At 40.9% G+C, this 23,455-nt stretch overlaps 1 protein-coding gene across 1 annotated transcript; it reads right to left on the bottom strand.

Moving 5' to 3' along the window:
* Positions 1-279: 279 nt before the first annotated feature.
* On the bottom strand, positions 280-13,216 carry LOC114657549 (adhesion G protein-coupled receptor G3-like). The gene is made up of 7 exons (XM_051932208.1): positions 13,198-13,216; positions 11,703-11,800; positions 10,498-10,613; positions 8,499-8,767; positions 8,208-8,298; positions 6,332-6,612; positions 280-427 (listed from the first exon to the last, which is right to left on the bottom strand). Exons 1-7 carry the CDS (start codon positions 13,214-13,216, stop codon positions 312-314), a joined length of 990 nt encoding a protein of 329 aa, XP_051788168.1. The 3' UTR covers positions 280-311.
* Between the last annotated feature and the right edge of the window lie 10,239 nt (positions 13,217-23,455).

Genomic DNA, 23,455 nt, shown 5'->3' with positions numbered 1-23,455 from the left:
TAGCAATCCATCTCAGTTTAGCTGTTTTTGTCATTTACTCTGAAATAGTTCTGTTATTTCTTGTTGTTCAAGAAAAGAGTCGTCACACATTGTGTGTGTGTGTGTGCACTCAGGTGGCCAATGCCTTCATTTCAATACAAATATTCCATTGTGCCTTTTTTATTATTGAAACGGCAGAACACAATGGAGTATTTAAATTAAATTATGTGTTTTTATTGTAACAATTCTTATTCTTGCCTTTCTGACTTTGGATATACTGAGCAGGGCTTTTTTTTTTACATTTTTTATAATGCTCACACGTCTGTCCTGCGTCACTGGCTGCTACTGGTGGTGTTGCTGGCCGAGGTGGTCCTCTCTGTCACACTCTCTGATGAGTCCAAAGATCTGTTATTGTGGACGATGAAATGTTTGAGAAACAAGAAGAAACCTGAATAAAAAGAAACATTTTGTTAGTGTCAAATAGGAAGTTCTGGGATTTCAAGTAAAAACAAGAGAAGTGATTTGAAATTTCCTGATTAATAAAACTACGCAAAACCATCTTTGCAGGAGGGCTAATGTGTGTAAGGAGGTTGGCTGAATTAAAATCTGCTTTATTCTGAGCAGGGCCACGAGGAGTCCATCCCAACAAGCAAAGGGGCGCAAGGTGGGAACAACCCGTGGACAAGGCGCCAGTCCGTCATAAATGTGTGTGTGTGTGTTTTGGGGTTTTTAATTATTGTGTACAGTATGTGTGATGGTATTAAAGATCTTTTAGTTATATATGATTTAATTCTAAGCAAAAGTAATGACTTTTTTAATGTCTTTCGCTGTTTCGTATTTTAAATGCATCATTGGCTCTGATCTCTTCTGGGTTTTCAAGTCTTTTGTGCTTCTTTTCCATTCCATTCAACTCTTCTTGAACTCAATGTGAGGTGCAATTGTGTGCACCTCAAGGTACCCTGAAAGAATGTGAAATAAAGGTTTTAATATGGCAGCATGTTAAAAACATAAAGTTACAAAGCTTTATGACCTTCCTCGTGACGTTTGGCAGAAAACTGTGCTGGTCTTCTCTAGTCTATTAGCAGTATGCTTCATTAAATACTGTAAGTATATTTCTATAGTTAATATTCTTTCTTTGTAAAATTTTCATACCGTAATTTTCTAGTTAAATTAATGTTAATATTGAGCCCCCCCCTTTTATTTTATTTTAATGGGTGGTATAGTGCTTCAGAGATTAACACTCTTTGTCATGTTTCAGTTAGGGTTTCATCCCTGCCCGGGGTTCAAATATCTAATTTTTGCCTATTTTGTTTGTTTTTTTTATGTTAACATTATTGTTCATTTAGTTTCTTATCTTCAATATCTCTACTGCTATATTCCTTGTGTTTCCTGAGTGGTTCTCCAAGAGGTGGGTTGACTTGCCCCTCACCACATGAGACTGCCCTCAGCCCCTTGGTGTGTTTGTTGGATTTTGAGTATTATTGTGTCTTTGTGGTATTTCTGGATTTCTGAGCCTGTTGCTCTGTGTTTCGACTACTCTTTGGTTTTGTGTATTTGAACATTGTTTGACTTGGATTGCCTTTGCCTTTTCAAGCAATTCCTTTGCCATTGTGCTCTCCTGGACGTATTTTGTACCACAGAGAACTTCTATACAATAAATCTTTTATTTATAACGATTCTTAATTGCCTTATTTTTAACTTGTGGGGTTTGGACAGTTTTGCTCCATCTACTAGGCATTCAGAGTATTTTTCATGGCTTTGTTTAATCCGCCATACTCTTGTCTCACTCTTGACTCCTTGTTCCAACTTTGTTTATGTGGGATTTTTCCAAGTAATCCAGATTACATTTTATAATCTGAAAATGTGTGCATTGTGCTGACTGGCATCTTCATGTTGGCCCATTGTGAGTGAGTGCATTGTCTGTGCCCTCTGTTGGACTGGCATCCCGTTCAGAACTGGTTAGACAAGGATGAGCATTCATGCTTTTAACATCTGTGTAGTTTCTCTCATTTCACAATGTTATTTGCCTTTATTTCCTTTTTCTTAATATTGTTTTTTTCAATGGACTTTGCCATTTTCAGGCTGTTGATATGGCATTTTGCCAGCCAACCTGGTGTGCAGCTTGTGATGTGTGCAGGATTACACTTAAAAAGAAAGCAAACTATTTGGTCATTAGGAATCACAAACAAATCAGATTTTAGAAGTCAAGAATCAAGAAGATAGACTGTTTTGATAGGCTGACATCATTTTCAACCAGTATAATCCATTTTGCCAGGCGCTTAAAATCACAACTACAGGTGCAAGGAATGCAGAGCTGCTCTTTTGATGCACATTTCTCATTATCGAATTGCCAGAGCTGCTTTTAAATTGCAGGCCAGCAAGTTAAATGGACTGGGAGGTCAGGAGGCCAGAACAATACAATAACAAAGACCAAAGGACAAACAAAAGCTAAGTGAAAACGAACAAAGACAGGACAGTGTTAACCAGAAATGGTTTAGAATTTATCCACAAACTCGGATAAAAAAAAAGTCAAAGCAGCACAGTGCTAGCAGTGGACGCTAAAATGTTAGCAACTGTTAAATAAACGAGTGGTTCAGACAAACAATAAAGTGGCAATGCAATGGTAACAACATTGTAATGGTTAAATAATAAGTTCAAAATTAAAGTGAAACTGAAGTCTCCTTGTTTGACAGACTCAGAAAAAAAACAAAGCTCAGAAAGTTTTTCCAGGAAAATTAGCAAAACAAAACAGAATTACACTTCGATTCTGACCATTTCAGATTTGAAGATTAGTCATGGCCAAGTCTGAAAAATGGACAATTTACAAAATTCAGTGGAGCAGTTTCAAGGATTATCAGTTCAAACATCACACAACGATGGGTCATTCAAAAGATGTGTTTCATTCACATGCTGCATGGTTGCCCTGCAAACAATCTCCACCTTGAACAGTGCTCATTTCTGCCTTGTGCCCAGTTCTGCCAAGATAGGCTTTTAACTCCTCTCAGTGCTAGGCAGAAAAACTGTGTGGGACAAAATGTAAGCCTGTGGTGTTGTGCAGAAGAGGTGGAAGCTGAGAGAGAATGTTCAACGTACCTCACCAGAAAGTGCTTCACTTGCAGCGTTTAAAAGCAGTAAATGCCTGGTGTCACACACGTGCGCATGGGAGGCAGCTAAAGGGCCTGAATGAGAGTAATTCCATGCCAGACCAGAAGTTACCCTTGATGACATCACTTCCATTTCTGGCCCCTCTGATGATGTCACTTCCGGTCCCGGGTCCAATTATGCTACGTCAGGTTCTGGCCCCACTGATGAAGTCACTTCTTCTCCTCTCCTTTAAAGCCGCCATCTTTGTGCTATTCAGTCAGTTCTGTTGCGAACTCCAGTCTGTACACATCTGTACATTATTAATATCCATCTTTGCAGCCAGGAACAGTATACGGGTGGCCGCCCCAAACCTTTTTGTGGATCTTTTTATTTTGTTTATGACACTGGCCAAGACTATGAGTTTTTACCATTAGTTAATTCTGAGCCAGATGTGGTCACTTCACAACTGACGGCCAGCAGTTCACCACACTTCAAATCTGTGAACTGAGAAGCTTTGTGGTGCGAGTCCGCAGCAATACACCTGGAGACAAGGATGGGATTTGCGCTGTGGTCAGGTGGATTGTAGCAGTGGTGTTGTGCAGAAACGTTGAGGGCTGACAGAGGAAAAGAGATGACATCGGCATGTGCTCTGCTTGCAGCATACAGAAATGGTTTCTATGCTGCCAACAGGAGGAGTTCTTATAATAACTCACAAGGCAAGTAAACTGCTTCTGAGCCAGACATTGCAGGTTCATGACTGACCACCAGCAGTTCACCACAGTGCAAATGCTTAGTGGTGTGAGTCCACGGCAATACAGTACCGTATATACTCGCATTTAAGTTCTCCTGCGGATAAGTTGGGGCTTGATTTTACCGTATAATTTCCGGTATCTTATAATGTCGGTCGTATAAGTTGAATGCGGAAAACTCACATTACACCTACGTAATATTAATCGCATTCGCCCCTCCCTCACTCCTCATACCACTGCCATTCTTGTTCATAGTCTTGTCACTTTTCGGCTGGACTACTGCAATTCACTCCTCTTTGGTCTCCCTAATAAATCTCTTCATAAGCTTTAGTTAGTCCAGAATTCTGCAGCACGCATCATTACTCGAACCTCATCTATTCACCATATTACTCCGGTCTTGCAGCAGCTTCATTGGCTCCCGATTAAGTTTCGAACTGATTTTAAGATTCTGCTATTAACATTTAAGGCCATTCATAACCTCGCCCCTCCATATCTGTCTGACCTTCTTCATGTTGCCATTCCCTCCCGTAACCTTAGATCCTCTTCTTCACCCATCTGACCGTCCCTCTCGCCCGTCTAACCACCATGGGGAGCAGAGCATTCAGCCGTTCTGCTCCCAAGCTCTGGAATTCATTACCTGCGGAGCTCAGAAACATCAAATCATATTCATTCTTCAAATGTAAACTGTAAAATGTAAAGCATCTGTTTAAAATGGCTTTTTCTTTTTCTATATGATTACAGTGGTTTTGTTTGGTTTTAATTTTTAGATTTTCTGATGTTTTAAGTTGTTTATAATTGTGTCTTTTATTTATTTATTTATTGTTTGTTCAGTGTCCTTGAGTTCTCTGAAAGGCGCCTTGTATAAATAAAATGTATTGTTATTATTACTATTGGTCCAAGAGATTATGATATGCTAACGCCCACCTGAGAGAGTAACCACGGAGCACACTGCCTTTTTTTCTATGTATTGTGCCTACGTGACCACACGGTAATACCCGAACTATTCCGAAGTGACGTTTGCACTGTTTTGTGTGTTTTTGTATCTCACACCCTCATACACCTTTATCGTAAGAGCATCCCTTATATACGATGGAGCGTTCGAACAGAAGAAAATATAAAGCTGGTTTTAAATTAAAAGTTGTTGAAGTGTGAAAAGAAATCTGTAACTGCGCTGCTTCAACACAATTCGATGTATCTGAGAAACTGGGGGGAGATTGGAGGAAACAGGAGGATATAAAAAAAAATTAAGTTTTGTATTTTTGAAAGCAGGCGTATAAGTCTGGATCTGATTTTATGATCGAATTTTTCTGGTTTCAAGACCTGACTTATACGCGAATATATACGGTAAGTTTTTGTTTTTCTCACCTCCATAGTAAACCAGGCACATCTCTGTTGTTATTCTAAGTAATGTATATTAGTGTGACTTTTCTTATTTTTAACTTTTGAGACTGCGTGTTTACCTTAATATGTGTTTTCATGTAGACATTATATAAAGGTTGTAAGGTTTTGTACTTGCATTGTTACACTCTAAGCAATTACTTGATGAGGAGTGCTCCCCCCCGTATAAACTGAATTTAATTGATTGAGTAAAAATGGGCATCGGTATGGTACATGAACAGACTAACTGCAAGTAAGAAAAGAACCCTTACCCATCTAGCCCCTGTGAGTAACCTGGAGCTGATTTGTGTAAATGGTGTCCTGGTTGGAAGTAGCAGATAAAGTGCTGTGACACGAGGGACTGGAACAATGCCAGTCAGCTATTAAGACATATTAGGAAAGACAAAACTGTGTTTTTACAGTCTTAAGATTACGTGTGGAATTACCAATTAGGATAGGTTAACTGAGGTCTCATTTTTGGAACGGCATTACATTGCTCAAATGGAAATGGTTGTATTGAAACTTTCTTTCAGTAGTCTAAGAATATTCATGTGTGCACAGATGCATTCTCCTTCATACAGGCCCATCAGTGCTATAAAACTAAGCCCTCACACTTTTGTTCATCTGTGGCACAGGTTAAAGCGTAGCATAAGGTGCATTCAAATCCAGGCCGAAACGTCAGGTGCAGAGGAACTCAATGCATGTGACTGAATTTTTTGCTCAACAGTAAATTTGAAAAGGGCAATGAATGCAGACTACAAACTCAAGTCCATTAATCAATTTTCTGCTTTCATAAATCGGGGTTATGGAGTATAGGAGTCACTTTCAGCAGAAAGGGGGAAATAGCAGGGTCTTACCTTACTGTAGATAGGATACTTGGGCACAGGAGCAATTTTATGGTATTTAAAAACAATGCAGTCCAAAAAAATTGGTGGAAAATTTGGAAAAGATCTACAGAAGGTGCCACACTAAGAGTCCTCTGGTCATTTAGTCCCTGGATGACCCCAAACCCATGCACCAGATGTTCATTTAAGAATAAGTAGAAGTCAAAAGGCAATCATAATAAATCAGTCAACTTCAACCTGACCACATATGAAAAACAAACCAATAATCATGCAAAAAACATAAATGAGGTTTCTTACCCTGTAGAGAGTTTAGGATACAGAAGGCATAGACTGCAGCCTTATCTAAGGGACCAAAACCAAAGAACATGATGCCCCACGTTAGACCCAGAGAAATGATCAGGCCCAAAACTGTAATCGCCATCTTCCGGGTCATTCCTTTTCTCTTTGGATCCATGTTGGTGTGTGTCATTTTGAGGATTGCCACCAGGACCAGACTGAATATGACACCAGCAAAAAGAAACACAGCTGCATAGTATCCCACGGTGAAGTAGTGGAGTGCAGTGTTTTTTATCCAACATCTGGCAAAAGATGAGAGAAAATAAGAGGAGCTGTTAGAGCCTTACTCGTTTATAAGGCAGTGCATGTTGTAGTAGTCAGTAAACCTTGAAGGAGAACCTGAAGCCAGTGGGAGTTTCCCCAGTTTCAATCCTGCTGTTCTAGATGTGTAGCCAATCTAGGTGTGGTGCCGACAAATGTAAACATGTCACCTTTTAGAGTAATTTGTATTCCTACTTTAAATCCATCTTAAATGTTTTGTTGATCCAGGTTCTAATAGATGCACAGAATCTGATTAAATAACACAAAAAAATGTACCGTTCATGTCTTCTCTACACTCATTCCCTGTCTTTGTGAAGAAAAGTGTGTGGATGTGCCAACTATCAGCACCTTCTTTAGTAGAAATGAGTTCACCTAAACTCTTTTCCTGTGCCCAGTTATCACTCTTAAATATCGTTCTGTGGGGATTTCCATAACTGCTTGATATTTTTGGATTATTTTATGCACAATTCTATGTGCAAATGAATATATAGCATGATTGTGAAATAACAAATTTGACTTGAAAAATACCATACTTATCATTTAACTGACTAGAGCTGCTGGGTGCACTGGATTATGGCAGGGTAACAGATTGGTTCAAGCCACACAATTACCCTAATTCGGGTGATGGAATAGAAATTTAAGTGTTGCACACAAAGCTTCTAAGTGCGTATATTTCTTGAAAAATGGCCGTTCTGCATGATACTGCTCAGAACTATAAAGCGTTGTGGTTTTGCTTGCAGATTAGGTATTTGTGTATGATGTTGTTAATCTGTTTAAGATGTCTGTAGCCTAACTGATAGCATCCTCCTTGGCTGATTTGTCATACTGAGTATTCTGGAAGTTTCAGTATTTAGCCAACAAAGGAGCACTAACGAAACAGTATACAGTACGTAGTTGTAATAAATGTATAAGTTTAATATATCACTGTGCTCTATGCAAATATATTTTATGAATCTCTTTCTATTCAGATGTACTGTTGACACAGAGCCAGATTTAGCACAGGGGTTCACCATATAAGAACTGCTAGGCAAGCATTATAAGACAAGACAGTTAGGGACCACTGTGAAATGGGCAGTCAGAGTGATGACCATTGTATACTATTTCTGTGTGTCAAACTCAGCATGAAATTGTATCCTCTTTTGCCTTGTTTGGAATGGCATGATACACCTAAATGGAAGCCTGCACATGAAGAAAGAGTATAAAGCCTTGGAACATTGCCCAGCACACCTTTGAAGCCGATGGACAGATGGAAGATAACGTCATCCGATCCTGAAAATCCTTCCTACGCAGCAGCGAAAATGGCAGACTCTACACATTGGGCCCCCACTCCCAAACTTGGTTCTTGCCATTGGCTTCCTTCATCTGTTATGCAGCGTAAGCCGCCATTAAAGATAGCTAAATTATTTCTCCTATGTGATTTCTTACCACCGTATCACTAAGGGAGGGGTATCGCCTTTTAATATCATATCTATATAGATTCAGGTTATGTAACACGTCGCAATTACAAAAGGACTCATTCCAACAAGGGAGTTAATGCCCTCTGCTGGATACAGTAGCGCTCACTACTTCTACTTACATAGATGTCGATTTGCTGTCTTTCACCAGAATTTCATATTGCCCATAAAAGTTCAGACTTCCAAAGATAATTGTGGCCACAGCTGGTAGTCCTGTGAATTTCAATAAAACATATTCACAGTTGATTTTGGGACAATGTCCAGGTGACTCTAATACAGCAGACAGGTAAGAGACCATCTTAAATGCCATTCTTCTACAAGTGGGTGCACATTGATTTTTCTATACTGGGTTGATTTGTCTAGTTGTTTTCAGTTTAAGACATTCACTTTGAGAGAGAGGGAGAGAAACTCACCCCACCCTAGGAGATGAAGCTTCAGCAGATAGTGCTTCACATAGATGTTGAAGATTTTGATCACCAGCAGGTACAAATGGAAAGATTCAATTCCAAACCAGGTGAAAGTGCAGAGAAGGAAGTAGTGCATCAATCCAGCAATGAACTGGCAGGCAGCAGTGTTCTGTAGAGACGTCACCCATTCGTTCATCAAGAAGGTGAGGTTTAAGAAAAACACGGCACCACAAAGGTTCATATTGATCACATGTGAATGATTTCTCTTCTTTTTCCTTGAAAAAGTGAAGGAAAAGAAAAACAGACCACTTACTGAATAACTGAGATTTTTGGAGGATTAACTGTGTTCCAGTAAAATCCACATTTGCATGCATAAGCATGCAATACTTCAAGAAAACTGTGGCCCCTTTGGAGGGAGGCCTGAGAAGCCAGTCTTTGAATTGTATGAGAAAACAAGAATCCTTATTTGAAACCTACTACAGAAGAGAACGTCCAGACTTCCCAAGTGGAGATCAAGATAGACTTCAAATATAGCTTAGCCGCAGTGCTTTCTACTACACCCCTGTTCATATGGGTGACAACAGACAATTCAAGGATGTGTAGAAAATCAAAAAAAAAAAACAAAAATAAAAAAACTGATGAGCACAAGTTTAGCAAAAACAACTAAATGGTCAATAAACCAAAATCACAGGAAACTATAAAGCTGAAGTTGAAAGTGTGCTGAAAGAGCTATTTTAAAAAAAGGCAAATTAATGGGTTGACATGAGGGCCGATTACATAGGAAGTGTGTCCAAGGGCCTGGCTAGAATTTCAACAACACTATGAGCCAGAATTGGATTGGTAGATACACAAAAGTGTGGATAAATATAAAAAAGCATTGAAAAAGAAGTAAAGAGTTTTTTAAGTTACTCACTAACTATACATCCATTATCAAACTCACTTAGTCCTGTTTGGGGATAAAGAGGTGTGGAATAGTGGGTCTGTGGCTTAACATTTTAGTGGCCCGTTTTCAAGTAAATAATTGAATGGCCAGCTTGATCTCTGTGGGTGTGTGTGCTCACATAGATGTTGGTGAGGTTATTGGGGCAAGACGCACCTGCATGTGAGGATGCTTCATCGGCTTTGAGATGCTGTACCCACAAAGGAATTTAAGGGGGAGCCGGCATAAGGATAAAAAGGAAGAAGAAAGAACAAAATTGTGAGAACAGCTTGGGGTAAAGAGGCAGGACGAGCCAGCCAGTGCAGTGAAGGGCAGTGTGGACATGAGCCACGCAAAGGATTGGCGTTACAGGGGCAGACCGTCCCCACTGAATATTGGTGAGGAGGGGGTGTGATTGATAGGGAGTCCTACCCCAGGGATCTGAGGTACACCAGGGGAGCAAGAAGGAAGATGGGAGGAGAACTGACCCCAAGCAGTCTGGCTGACCCCACTCAAGGCAGCTGACACGGGGGTAGGAAAGTGAGGACTTTGGCTGCTAGTATCTCCGCCAGGTGAGCGGGTAGTGGGCGAGCTGGAGAGACAAAGACGTTGTTGGTTTACTCTCATTTTTATCTCACAGATTGTCACCTGTTTCATTGGATTATTTATGTATTGGAGTTTTTGAGCACTGCATTTTGTTTTGAACACTGCTTTGATAAAATCACCATGGCATTTTTGTACCTATCCTTTGCTATGTTTGTGTGTTGTGTCCTCATCCGCTGGCTAATCCCTCGGGTGAGTTATCTGTGGCGGCGAGTTCCAGCGGCTCCCGGGATGCAACTAGTAGCATGAAGCTGACTGGCACCATCAAAGGAGGACCGAAGCAGGTGCTACATGAGGCACCAGTGAATCCCGAAGGTTAAAGCTAAGAGGGCAGGCTAACAGGCAGCAGAGAAGTAAGTGGTGTTTGAAGGTTTTGAATGCCATGCATAGTTGTACGTTTTTGCGTTGTATGCGAGTAGGTCATTTCCGTAGGATTTAAAGTCTTTAAAAAAAAAGAAATAAAGAAGGAAAAACATATATTACCTAGGCATGATGTTTATAATTAGAGTGACTCCTAAAAAGAAGACAGATATTCCACAGCCAATGTAGGAGATGTAAGAGAGGACTATGAGGTCAGTTTCAGTGAGGCTTGCACTTGTCTAGAAGAAGTACAGCAAAATAAATGAATAAATAACAGGGTGACAAGAGAGCCTACACATTCTCAGTGAACATATTAAAACAATTCCCATTCTTAATAAAACTTGCTCTGCACTTTAAATCATCTATCACATAACAATGAACACATATCCAATGAAGTAGAACATTCTCAGTCCTGCTTGTTCCAATTCAGGTCCACAGAGGCCAGTCTATCCCACCCAGGCAGAAACCAGCCCCACACAGGATGCCAATCTATCTCAGGTCTGGACCAGTTTAGAGTTGCCATTGTACCTATTCTGCGCACTTTCCTGGCCAAAAAACTCCACAATGACTTAGTGTGGGATTCTAACCCAGTGCATGGATCTGTAAAGCATCAGTTATAAGCACAAAGCTATTGGGCCTACCCATCGGATCAAACAATAAATCCTGTGAGAATGCATCTATGGAGACAGACCCACTGTTCCTGTGAAGTAAGCTGTTCACCACTAACATCAGGAAATTCAAAGCTGTTGGGTGACAAAACAAATGTATATTTGCTGCAAAAGATGTACTTGTAAATAATTAAAACAATATTGCCCATGAGAACAATTTAAAAGTGTACATCAAATATCTTAATAAAGCAAATTTAGGGAGAAGATGTGAAGTGTCACAACTGTAGACAGGCTGGTGAGGAGACATCCAAGTGCACATATCTTGTTGTAGGGCAGCTGATTGCATTTTAATGGTGTAAAGGCACACATAGCCAATTAGTTTGTTTTTTTTCTTTACTTAAAGCACACACATGTGAGTCGCCCCTATTTGCCAGACCCCTTGCCAGCCACTTTATAAATTTACAGTTTTAAAATCTGACACTCAGTGGCTAGCTTTATTTATTTATTTTTTTTTTTTTTCCCACAACTCATTTTTTGTGAGGCTGCAGGTCCATATACTAAACCTGTACAATCAAGTGCTTCAGTTGATGTTGCATTGATAAGTCATTTTATTCATGACAGCATTCGCAATAATAATCCTAATTGCTAGTTTATCAGCTATGATGATAGAGGTGTGGTTACCCAGAGCTCACACTCACTTCATACTTTCTGAATGCTTACCATTACTAAAGCGAAGAAAGTCAGGTGATTGCAGTAACAATCCGTTTGATTGGTTCCTTGAGAAGTGATGCAGCCTTCTGTGCTCCAGGATGAACTGTCTGCAAAAAGTGACCAGGTTAGTGAGACTCAGTGGGTTATATGAGCCAAAATCAAAATCTCAGAAACTAAACTGCTTCTTTCTAATGGCAGCTTGCCAGTTCGATCACTTTAAAACATATTTGATCACTCCATTTGTATGGTTTTTTTTTTTTGTAAGTCGCCTTAGACAAAGTTGTCCTATCTCTCGATTATAAAAAAAAAAAAAAAAAAATCTTGAGACAAGACTTTTTTAACGGTGACAAGACGTGATCTTTTGAAGAGAGACACTTTTACGTCCCACGAGATGGTCAAGTCACGCCCCACTTACAACCATTTTCAAACAAGACCACGGTCATCTAACCTCTCAGTTGTTGGAATGCTTTTGACATACACACTTCCTGCACTGTCAGCCCTTAAAATTGTATACGTTCTGGATGATACGTCAATGCCTAAGCAAAGAAGAAAGACCCAAAAGAGTTGCAGAAAAAAAAGAATGCAAAAAAGAAAGCCTGGGGCGGGAAAAAGACAAAGTAGAATGTCGCAAAGAATTCAAAAACGTTGGCGCGATACACATACAGAGCAGGTTAGACATAATGGAAGTAGGAAAATTCGAAAGTCTCAAAAAAAAGGTTAGTAAAGATCACAGCGCAAACAAACGGAAAATATTACTCAGTGAAATAACGGAACAGTGAAAAGAGATCAAATAGTGTTTGAGGATGTCTGGGGGAGAAGAGAGACAAGGCAGTGAGCTGTACAGGCTTTTAAACATTTGAAACGCCGCACGAGATACAGATCACGAGGCATGGCAGCAGCAGCAAGCCAGCAGCTGATCGAGCAAAGAGGAGGTAAATAAAATGTATTTGTTTCCCATTGTATTACCATTTAAGAGGGGTTTCAGAGGAGCGAGCGCATCTCCTTGGGGTGCATTTAGCCCCACTCTTCACAATGGCATGTAGCCGAGGCAGGGGGGAGTATGGGTTGGCGAGCAAAGCGAGTAGGGGGCACAGCCCCCAAGTAATGTATTAATAATGATGGTAACAGTAATAATTGTTATTTCTGTTGTTATTAAACTGGACAGTTGTCTCCCAATTGTAAAATGATGAAGCAGTATAATCTATAGCAGAACACGAGTTGGCACATCGATGCGGTGGTTGCAACACCACTACCCTATGTGTTTCTCCTCTGGGTGCCCTGGTTTTTCCAAAATCTTGTCATGTTTTAGCCAGGGTCTAAGTCCTGGTTTGAGTGCAGTGTCATTTATTTTGCTGTTTCTGTTATTTAAATGTATTTATTGCATATTTTATGTTTTCTGTTGTTTTTTGAGCATTGTTTTCATAATTAATTACTGATTATCTAAATATATTTTCAATTCTGGGTGTGTGTGTTAAGTTAGTTTCAGAGGAAGGGGACAACATACCATACAGCTGGAAAACCATCTTTGGCCTGTATTTTTCAGGCAGAGAGCTAGGGCCTCCAGATCAGTATCAACTGTTGTTTGTTGAGCCTGTGTTTTGTAAGTTGTCACAAATCTTTGTGTAAAATGGCTGTTGAAGAGGTAATTCACACAGGTACAAGTCATATCGGTGGGGTAGGTGAGGCAAAGGGAAGAGCAGGACGACAAGTGGTCACAGAGAACTAAATGGGGTGAATTGGCAAATTAAGTATGCACGTCCGATTGAGGGATCAGTGCAGCCATCTGTCATTAGTAGCTCAGGGCTGCGATTAGAACACCTAAGCTTATTGAATAAAAGGACTGAAAAAAGGGTTAAGGATTTTTCTGAAAAGAAAGAAGTAAAAGTCAGAAAGAACCAAGTGACAGAATGCTTGGTCGTGTGCGAGTCTCCAGGAGTTGCGCCAAGTGCCGTTAAAGAGAGAAGGGTCAAACTTGCTGAGAAGTAGTATGGAGCAGGAGAGATCAAGATTTCAAGAGGCCTCACAGCAGGTACACTTGGAGTGAGCCGAGCTCTAGTGGCCTCTTGGTGGGTGCCAGCAGACATGGCTGGGAGACATGGCCGAGAATACAGAGTTCAGTGGTGTCTCGTTTCTGCTGAACAACTGTGAGTGAGAGCAGAGGAGATGAGATGTTTGCTAGAGAGAAGAGCTTTGATAGTTTATCTGTATTTTTGATTTACCCCCACAGCACTGTTTTATGGAGACATTTCTTTATGGAAGAAATTATAGAATTGCACAAGACATGTTTGTTTTTTATAGCTAATAAAGATGTAATTTTGCAACAAAAACTTTGTCTCCTCCTTCTGTCTTGCCCTAGTCAATCTCGATTCATGAACTACTACCATTTTTAAATGTTTGGAAGTAATGATTATACAGATTGATTTGATGCTGGTATTTCCCTTTTTTGTGCCAGTGTAGGCTATTGCTTACTTAAATTATAGGGGAAAAAACTATTTTGAGCGCTAAGCCTCAGTAAACCAGGGCAAAGCCTCAGTTTGGCATTTGGTAGCAGGATAATCATAACACATCTTAAAGACATACAGGTTAGGATGACTGGCAACTCTAAACTGGCCCAGTATGGCTGATCATACATGTGTGGGAGTGGATGTATTTAAAAGAGCGATACGTTGAAAGGATTCAGTGAATCTTTGTGCACTGCACTCATTCCTTTGTACGAGCCGACTATACTTCCTTAGAAGGCTGGCATCCTTCAATATCAGCAATAAGATGCAGATGTTCTATCAGACGGTTGTGGTGAGCGCCCTCTTCTACGCGGTGGTGTGCTGGGGAGGCAGCATAAAAAAAAGGGACGGCTCACGCCTGGAAAATCTGGTGAGGAAGGCAGGTTCTATTGTAGGCATGGAGCTGGACAGTTTAACATCCATGGGCGCTCAGCAGGCTCCTGTCAATCATGGAGAATCCACTTCATCCATTAAACAGTGTCATCTCCAGACAGAGGAGCAGCTTCAGCGACAGACTGCTGTCAATGTCCTGCTCCACTGACAGACTGAGGAGATTGTTCCTCCCCCACACTATGTGACTCTTCAGTTCCACCGGGGGGGGGGGTTTGGGTTAACAGTAACATTATACAATATGACTGTTATACCTGCCTCACACTCTCCACCTTGCATTTTTTAACTTGCACTGCGTTTTTATTGCTCTTTAATTAATGTTGTTTTTATCAGTATGTTGCTGCTGGAGTATGTGAATTTCCCCTTGGGGATTAATAAAGTGGGCGGCACGGTGGTGCAGATGGCAGTGCTGCTGCCTTGCAGTTAGGAGACCCGGGTTCGCTCCCTGCGTGGAGTTTGCATGTTCTCCCCATGTCTCTGTGGGTTTCCTCGGGTGCTCCGGTTTGCTCCCACAGTCCACAGACATGCAGGTTAGGTGGATTGGCGATCCTAAATTGTCCCTAGTGTGTGTGCGTCCTGTTGTGGGCTGGCGCCCTGCCCGGGGTTTGTTTCCTGCCTTGCGCCCTGTTGTTGGGATTGGCACCAGCAGACCCCTGTGACCCTGTAGTTAGGATATAGCGGGTTGGATAATGGATGGATTAATAAAGTATCTATCTATCTATCTATCTATCTATCTATCTATCTATCTATCTATCTATCTATCTATCTATCTATCTATCTATCTATCTATCTATCTATCTATCTATCTAAATATAAAGCATTAAAGTAGTGCTGTATAGTTTCAATTTAAAAGTACAAAGCTCATCTAAAAAAGAAACCAAAAAGTCATGACTGCTCGAGCACTGACATTCTCCCTCTCAGAACTACAGTTCTGTTGTCCACCTGCATATTGTATCTGAGTTAGTGTTGCACACTTTTTGCCGTGTGTCATGTGCATACACAATAAGAAAAATACTAAGGATATGGAAAAGAAAGTAAATTATGCCCTAGAGCTAGACCACAATGAAACAGACACAACTTTCTTCTATAGAACACGTTGAGTGACTGTTTAATACATGGTAGGAAAAGCCGACTGAGGATGCCATTTCTAAGTGAGTAAAACTAATTAATACATTTTTATTGTTTCTTGTTGATATGCATTTATGATGGGGCAGTTCTAATTTTAGGGGTTATGCCAATAAAGAGGCATTATTTGCAGCATTGAATCGTCTTTGTAACATCACTGAATAGCACTACTGGAGCTGTCTCCTGTAAAACGGAGTCCTCAACATTCTCAATGACTCCTTCAAAACCTCTCATTTCAAACTACTCTCCATCCTCACTGAAAGAATGAGATTTCAGTTACAAACAGAAACAATCAGAATACTGCGTAGGTGTGGAGCTCATTTTCCCTTTAGCAAGTGAGGAGTTTGATAATCCAGGAAGACCAGAGAGTAGAGGTGCTGTTCCTCTGGACTAAGCAGATTGAGGTATCTCGGTGGTCATCTCCTGCAGGATGTGTAGTGTGCATGGTGCACTGCGAGCAGACCTTCATCACACTGAAGGACTTATATTGGTCTGGTGGCTTGGGGGCCATTGGAATCACCCAAGGGTGACATGGGTGGCATTTTCAAGGGATACAACCATATGGTCCCACCAAAAACCACACCAGGAGAAGTGGAAAGAAAACCTGGTCATAGTGGAGGGATAAAATCACACTGTTAAATAACTGGAGGCTGAGGTTGATGAAAAATGACAATGGCTTTTATTATTGTGTGTTTGGCTAATAACTTTACCCAAGATGACTTATAATAGCAGGACTTCTCAATTTTTTTACATTTTGAGCCCAAGCCACACAATACCTCAGAGGAGCTGATTGTAGGGTTTTTAAAGTCACCAACATCATATACTGTTGAACTGTAAAAACAGAGTTAACCATATCAATCTGGTGGACTCTGTCAAATGTTGACATTGTTGTTACAGAAAGAAAAACTATGCAATAAAAAATGTGAGTGTATAACGTGGAAGGTATACAGGTAGTGTTTTTTTTTTCAATCAGGAGGATGACATTCTATACAAAGTGTGCTCTACCCAACCTGTTATTGTGGCCTTTCAAACTGAGATGTTTGACCTTTCCATCCATCTTTCATATCTACTTAGTTCAGGACTAATGAAACTTTATGACTGGTACAGTATGTAGTGCCCACTGGTCGGCCACCAACTGAGTTACACATCAGGTTTAATTCCTTATCATGATGATACCGAGGCCTAGTATAAACTTTTAATATCAATTTTTCATGTCTCTACATAACAGATAATCATGTATGTTACATAAGTCCTGTGGGAGGTGTGGACAGTTAGCACAGCAGGCCGATATGCAACAACAGGGCATCATTTTTGTGAAAAAAGCATTCTAACATCCACCCCCACCATTAACTCTGACAAATCCCCCCTGCCATTTAAAATGGGCACTCAGCAGGTTCACAAGGTTAGCCTTGATGGTCAGCACTGACTTCATCTTTGTTATATCTCCTGGTGGAGTAAGCACTGATGCTCCATATTTTAAAGCTGTTATGAGAAGCAGCAGTTAACCATTTAGAATCCTTATGATGAGGACTTTGGCATCTGAGTGTTTTATGACTCATCCAAGTTTGTTTATCTAATCTATTTTTTTTGTATGAAGACATGTTTTCCATCCATCCATTTTCCAACCGCTGAATCTGAACACAGGGTCACAGGGGTCTGCTGGAGCCAATCCTAGCCAACACAGGGTGCAAAGCATGAACCAATCCTGGGCAGGGCGCCAACCCACTGCAGGACACCCATACACCAAGCACACACCCTAGGGCCAATTTTGAATCGCCAATCCACCTAACCTGCATGTCTTTGGACTGAGGGAGGAAACCGGAGCACCTGATACGGGGAGAACATGCAAACTCCACGCAGGGAGGACCCGGGAAGCGAACCCAGGTCTTACTGTGAGGCAGCAGCGCTACCACTACGCCACTGTGATGCCCCACACATGTTTTGATAAATTAATAATAGTTTAAATCAAGATTAAAAGCTTGGGGACCAGCAGCTGCCACAGTCCAAGAGTTAAATCTCAGCTCCCTTTCACAGACTTGGGTCTCTGATTTATCTGAAAAACAATAATTCCTGTTCATATAGTATGTTGATCCCAAACTGTCAGAGTTTAGATACCTGAATGTTTGTGTTCAAAATACCTTGAAAAACCCTGACTTTGACATTTGTTAAATTAGACCGAGAACAATGCAGTTTACAAGAAGAGGATAGATTTACCATTCGAAGTGCTGTTCCAGAAAACACATTGCAGAGTCTGAAGTTTCTGAAATTTAAAATGGGATACCATTAGTATGATTTGCCAAACTACAATTCCATTCTTAATTTTGGGTTAGTTTATTGCACCACAACCAGGCATGGTGGTCACCATTGTTGCGTGTGTGTCCTATGTTCCCATGGGTTTATCCAGGTACTTCACACTTCCTACAGTCCCAAAGATTTGCAGGTCAAATTGACTGTAAACTGGCCCAGTGTATGTGAACATGTCCTGTGAAGGACTGGTCACCTGTCTGCAGGCCCTCCCAGTTTGTGTGTCCGCTGTATGAAGGTGCTAAAGACATGTGTCACATTGATTGGTTTGAGTAACTGAGTAGATGAGCATGCCCTGTCATGGACTGGCACCCTGTTGATTCCATTCATGCACCTAGCTGTGTAAGAATGGACTCAAGTTCCACAACACCATGTATTGGCATAAGGGATCTTCAGATAATGAATAGATTAGGATTTTTTTTTGTAAAATCAGCATAAGCCAGTATTTTCTTTTGCAAAACATGATGTTGGAATAACAGAAGAAACAATCAACTTTTAATAAGGGGAAGCACAATTTGCTTACCACATCTACCTCTGAATGAACAAATGAGAGGGTGATGTTTTCAGAGAGGTTGGACATTGGGTTTTCCAAGTCCACAGCAAGCACAAGATCATCTAAGACTGAGGTGTTTTTATCATCCTGGATAAAAAAAGAATGTGACAAAGAATTAATATTAGTAACAAAGCACTTAGTGAAACTCTGAGCTGCTCAAGTCAACCCAAAGACCTGAGACCAGTCTACAGGAGGTGTTCTTTATGATTTTCAGTAATTTGTATTTCCTTAAATAGAAATACTTCACGTCAGAGATTCGAGCACAACATGATGTGCTAAGTGTAAAGGTGCTACGAACAATGACACACATTCACAAAACTCATCCTGGAGGTCATTCTGGTGTCCACATATAGTATGGACACAAGTTTTACAAACCTTACCCTCATAAAGATTACAAAAATTCTACTATTGAAATGAGTAAGAACGCCAAGTGAAAAACTTACTCTGTCTCCATTTTGTTGACAGTTCTAACTCACGATTTACCACCATTTTGTGTTTTCATTGACTGTGGCCAGTGTTCCACTTGCTACCTCATAACCGAAACACAATACATGATGTCATCGTGCCATCAGTATTTAACATGGTGGCAAATAAATAAATAAAACTGGTAAAGGTTAACTATTTTTAGATATTTAGGATTCTGCCTTTTGTTTTGTCTCTTTTGATTTTTGGGTAACCTTTTGGGCTTTGGAAGTTTTAGTTTAATTGATTTTTAGTAATGAGTTACTGCCCATTGTGGATAAATGGGGAGGGTTACGTCAGGAAGGGCATCCGATGTAAAATTTTGCCAAATCAATATGCAGACAATATGATCTGCTGTGGCAACCTCTAACGGGAGTAGCCGAAAAAAGAAGGAGAAGTCATTGCTTTATAGCTGGATGCCTGTGAAAGTGCTCCAAGTGGCTACGCAGGGGAAATACTGGGATGTGGGACAGTGGAATCAGGTCAAGGGTGAGAATGAACACTCTGATTCCCACGAGAAGGCACAAAAAAGGAGACTAGAAACTGAACTCTTTCAGTTGATTCTGAAGTCGTATCTTTAAAATTCAGATTCTGAGGAACAGCTAATGCTGAGGCTCAGGGCACATTGTTTCTGAGCACATTGTTCATTTAGTTTTTATTTTTTTACGTTCTGTCATCAGCTAGTCACAAAACTCTTCTATTGTCGATGGGAAGATGCTCCAGGCCTTCTTGACCCTGGCACATGTACCTACTTGGATGTTCCTCATTTCTCTTCTCTCCATCCTGGCTAAGGCCTTCAGCTGTTCATTATTAGTACCTTGTAAACCCACCGATTTGTAAATCCACATTCCTCCTCCTCTGTCATTGTTGACAGAGCTGCACATTGGTCTTGGATGGTGAGGTGTTTAACAGGCAAATTATAACCTCACTGAGCAAAAGAAGCCATGTACGGATCAACAACGAGATAAGCAAAACTTAACCAGGAAGAACAGACAGGTTCAGAAAATGAGAGAATGATAATAACCACATCCACTACCAGCCTTATGAACTAAAACAATTGATCAAGATTATGACACGAACTGCAAGGCATGACTAAAAAGAAGGGTTTTTGTTTTAATCCAAGATAGGTGAGTTGACAAATCAAGAACCTTAACAAAACACTGTGCATCAACCAGATAAAAGAAATCTCACCTTGTAGCTCCCACCTTCAGGTTTTCTCATTCACTGTGTCACAAGTGGCTGGGGGACAGACCTAGTCAGGATGCCTGGTAGGATCGGGAGGTGGCGTATTCGTCCTCCGGGCCACGAGGGGGTAACCGCCATGGATCAGGAGAGGACCACAGGAGAGGAGCAAGGAGGTTTAAGCCCATTGGGGCCCGTGGCCACGGCCATTGGGCACCCCGAGTCTCGGAGAGCCCAGGAAACATCTACTTCTGCCACACCTGGGAACATAGAGGAGGATCCTTCCAGGGACACCCGGGGTGCTTCTGGGTGCTCTCTTGACACTTCTGCCACACCAGGAAGAGTCGTCAGACAGAGCACCTGGAGCCCACCCGGGTCACTATAAAAGGAGCCGCCTCCCTAGAATGAGGGAGCTAGAGTCAGGAGTGGAAGCAGGATGAAGCTCCCGGGAGGAGAGGAAAGGCGGCCCACAGACATTTGGAAGAGAGACCCGTGGACAGGGTGATTGGTGCTGGGGGCACTGTGTGCTGTGTGGGACGGTTGTGTTCAATAAACGTGTGTTTTATGGAAAGTGCTGGTATTAGCCTGATGGTTTTCGAACCCGAGCTCACAACTGCCAAGCATTTTGTTTCTTGATTGTTCCACCACAGACAATTGCTGTGTGAGCTTCCCTCCTCCAAGTTTGACTGTAGCCATGAGATATAGTCGTTGTAATTCCTTTCTTGCAGGTATATTTGCATCAAATGCAAAATAGGTTCTGGGGTAAGGGTCCCCCTAAACACTGTGCAAGGCTATAATGCCTCCTGGTGGTTAATGTGGCCAATTCACTCATGGTTCCCCAAACACACTTTTTGGATCAATGCCTGTTATCTTGGTCTGAGATCCAAAGACATTAAATATCCAGCTGAATATTGAGAGACTTCACTGTTCTTTAGCACTGGCCTTCTTCTAGACAGCACCCACCATGATAATGCAGTAGAGTCCCCTCTCCTTTTCTCCATGCATTTCTAAACTTTTGGGCGGCAGATTCCCGTTTCTCCACAGATCTTATGCTGTATGACTTAAGACTTTGGAGAATAGCAAGATTTACTGTTAATTTGTCTTACCACAAAGATGCTGGTGTTTTGAAATACCATCACTGTCAAGGTGGTGTCTCCCGCAGACGCTGCTTTTTCGAAAGCTGATTTTGGAATCTTCACAGATACATTTTTGTTGTGCTATCAGGAGAAAGCAAGAAATGCACTAAAATTAATAACAAAAATGCTTTTTTTTTTCAGTTCATCGAGATGGATTGTTATCCCATTCCTCCCTTTGACTTATCCCTTCCTCCAGCATTCATCTATCCATCCATTTATCCAAGCAACTTTGCGCATTCTGCTGAGGCCTGTTTGGAGTCAATCCATCAGTTAAACTCACATGTGGGTGGAAAACTTACGCAGACAAGGGAAGTATTCAGTATTAAAACAGGCAATGATACACAGTTAAGCACATTCATGAATGTCAATCAATCCACAAATACATGGGGGATCATTTAAACTCCATGTAGATCCTAAAGCTATAAGCCAGGAATGAAAACTCTATGCTACCACTCTGACAGTAAAACATCTTTACTAAAACTAATAATTGTTAACATAATTAAAACTAAATGTTTACCTATAACAGTATTTTCAGTTCTTGTCACCTGATTGAATGCTATAAGCTTGCTGTCACCAGACAACCGAAGCACGTGTGTGCACAATGTTACAGGTAGCAGAAGGCAGTTTGTTTGTGAAATAAAGTAATACTTTTGCAACGCATTATGATTTTTTGGGTGGTTAAATAGAAAGTTTTTTTTTAAATTCCAGTGTCCCTTATAATGCCTTTCAATAAGTATTCAGGACGTCCACTTTATTGTATATTGAGCACCAGGCTGCACAAATGCCTGAGATTTCTGTTCTTTGTTGCATCACAGTGGTCTGCTGCTGCTGACACTTGCGGCCTCGGTGACTTAGAGATGAGTGTTGTCAATGGTAGGCTGTTGAATGCAGGCAGATTTAATTATCATTATATTATAAGTTTTGCCTTCTGTTTCAGGCCATGATATTTTTACAAGCATTTTACCATCACAAAGGTGGGGTTTAACACTGGTGCCCATTAGGAAGATAATGTGTAGCCCCAATTTGGTGGGGAGAAGACTCCAGACCATATTAGTAGAGACAGGTGGGTCACACTTGGATGTCCGTGCAAGATATAACACACTGTCCAGGAGCATCAAACCGAGTTAGATGTGTCCAACTAAATTACCAAGTAGTGTGACAGACAGATGGACTTTAGGGATCTTCAAAACTTGACTTGATGTTATTTTGGAGCAATTAGCTGGAATAGGATTGGTGAGCTTTGTTGAGCTTGAATGGCTTAATATCAGAACAATTGTTCTCACTTTCAACTGTCTAGGGCACATTGTGACAGATTTAATATTCATTCATTCTGTTTACTCAGTTTTTTCCTCTCAGGGGTAATAGGAACCAGGGCCTGTCCTAGCAGCATCAAGTGCAAGGCAGAAACCAACCCTGGATGGAGCAGCAGATATTTGCAGGGCACAATCAAGTCCATACACTTAAACATTCATTTATTCATTTTCTGAACCTCACAATCACCCTGCTGTTTGTACTAAAGTTGTGTTCAGACACTAACTGGATGTTCCTGTTAAAATTAAAAAAGGTTTTTGCGTTTACAGCATCAAATAATCTTCATAGTTGTTAAAGAACATTAATGCAGGCTGTATGATGGGATGGGTTTGTGTGTCTTGCCCTGTGAACTGTAACATCATGCTGCTCTTTCCTGCTGTTGTAGTTTCCTTTCCCTTTTCCTACAGAGATGTCCTACTACTTATTAACAGAATACTATTATTTTAAAAGAACTCATGCAAGGGATCTACTGCCCCCTGCTGGATACAACTGCATTGTCCATCAACAAGTAGTCTAACTTTCCATGCATCCATTTTATATTTTCAGTGTTCCTGAAGGTTCAGATACAGGATGTGAACCAGTCTTAGGGAAGATAGCAGTCTGTGTTAGGGCCTAATCAAGAACATGCAGACATCTTGACTTACCCGCACTCTGCCATATGTAGAGTGAGCACTCTAATCTAGCCTGTTGATCTTTAAAATGTGGAATACTGTATACCTGAGTATCTAGAGAGATGCAAAGGCTACTCAAATTGAACCCAGGTCACTGAAGCTGAGACAGAGCAGTCCTAATTAGTGC

The sequence above is a fragment of the Erpetoichthys calabaricus genome, chromosome 9, assembly GCF_900747795.2.
Source record: "Erpetoichthys calabaricus chromosome 9, fErpCal1.3, whole genome shotgun sequence".
NCBI lineage: Eukaryota > Metazoa > Chordata > Cladistia > Polypteriformes > Polypteridae > Erpetoichthys > Erpetoichthys calabaricus.
Note: the sequence above shows the minus strand (reverse complement) of the source record. Positions and strands in the feature narration are given on the sequence as shown.

What these genes read in the sequence shown, in the direction of transcription:
- LOC114657549 (XM_051932208.1), bottom strand. An exon ending in ATTATAAACATCATGCCTAG is followed by an intron (nt 8,768 to 10,497) that starts GTAATATATGTT and finishes CACTTTTTCAAG; the next exon opens with GAAAAAGAAGAGAAATCATT. An exon ending in GACAGCAAATCGACATCTAT is followed by an intron (nt 6,613 to 8,207) that starts GTAAGTAGAAGT and finishes ATCTTTTGCCAG; the next exon opens with ATGTTGGATAAAAAACACTG.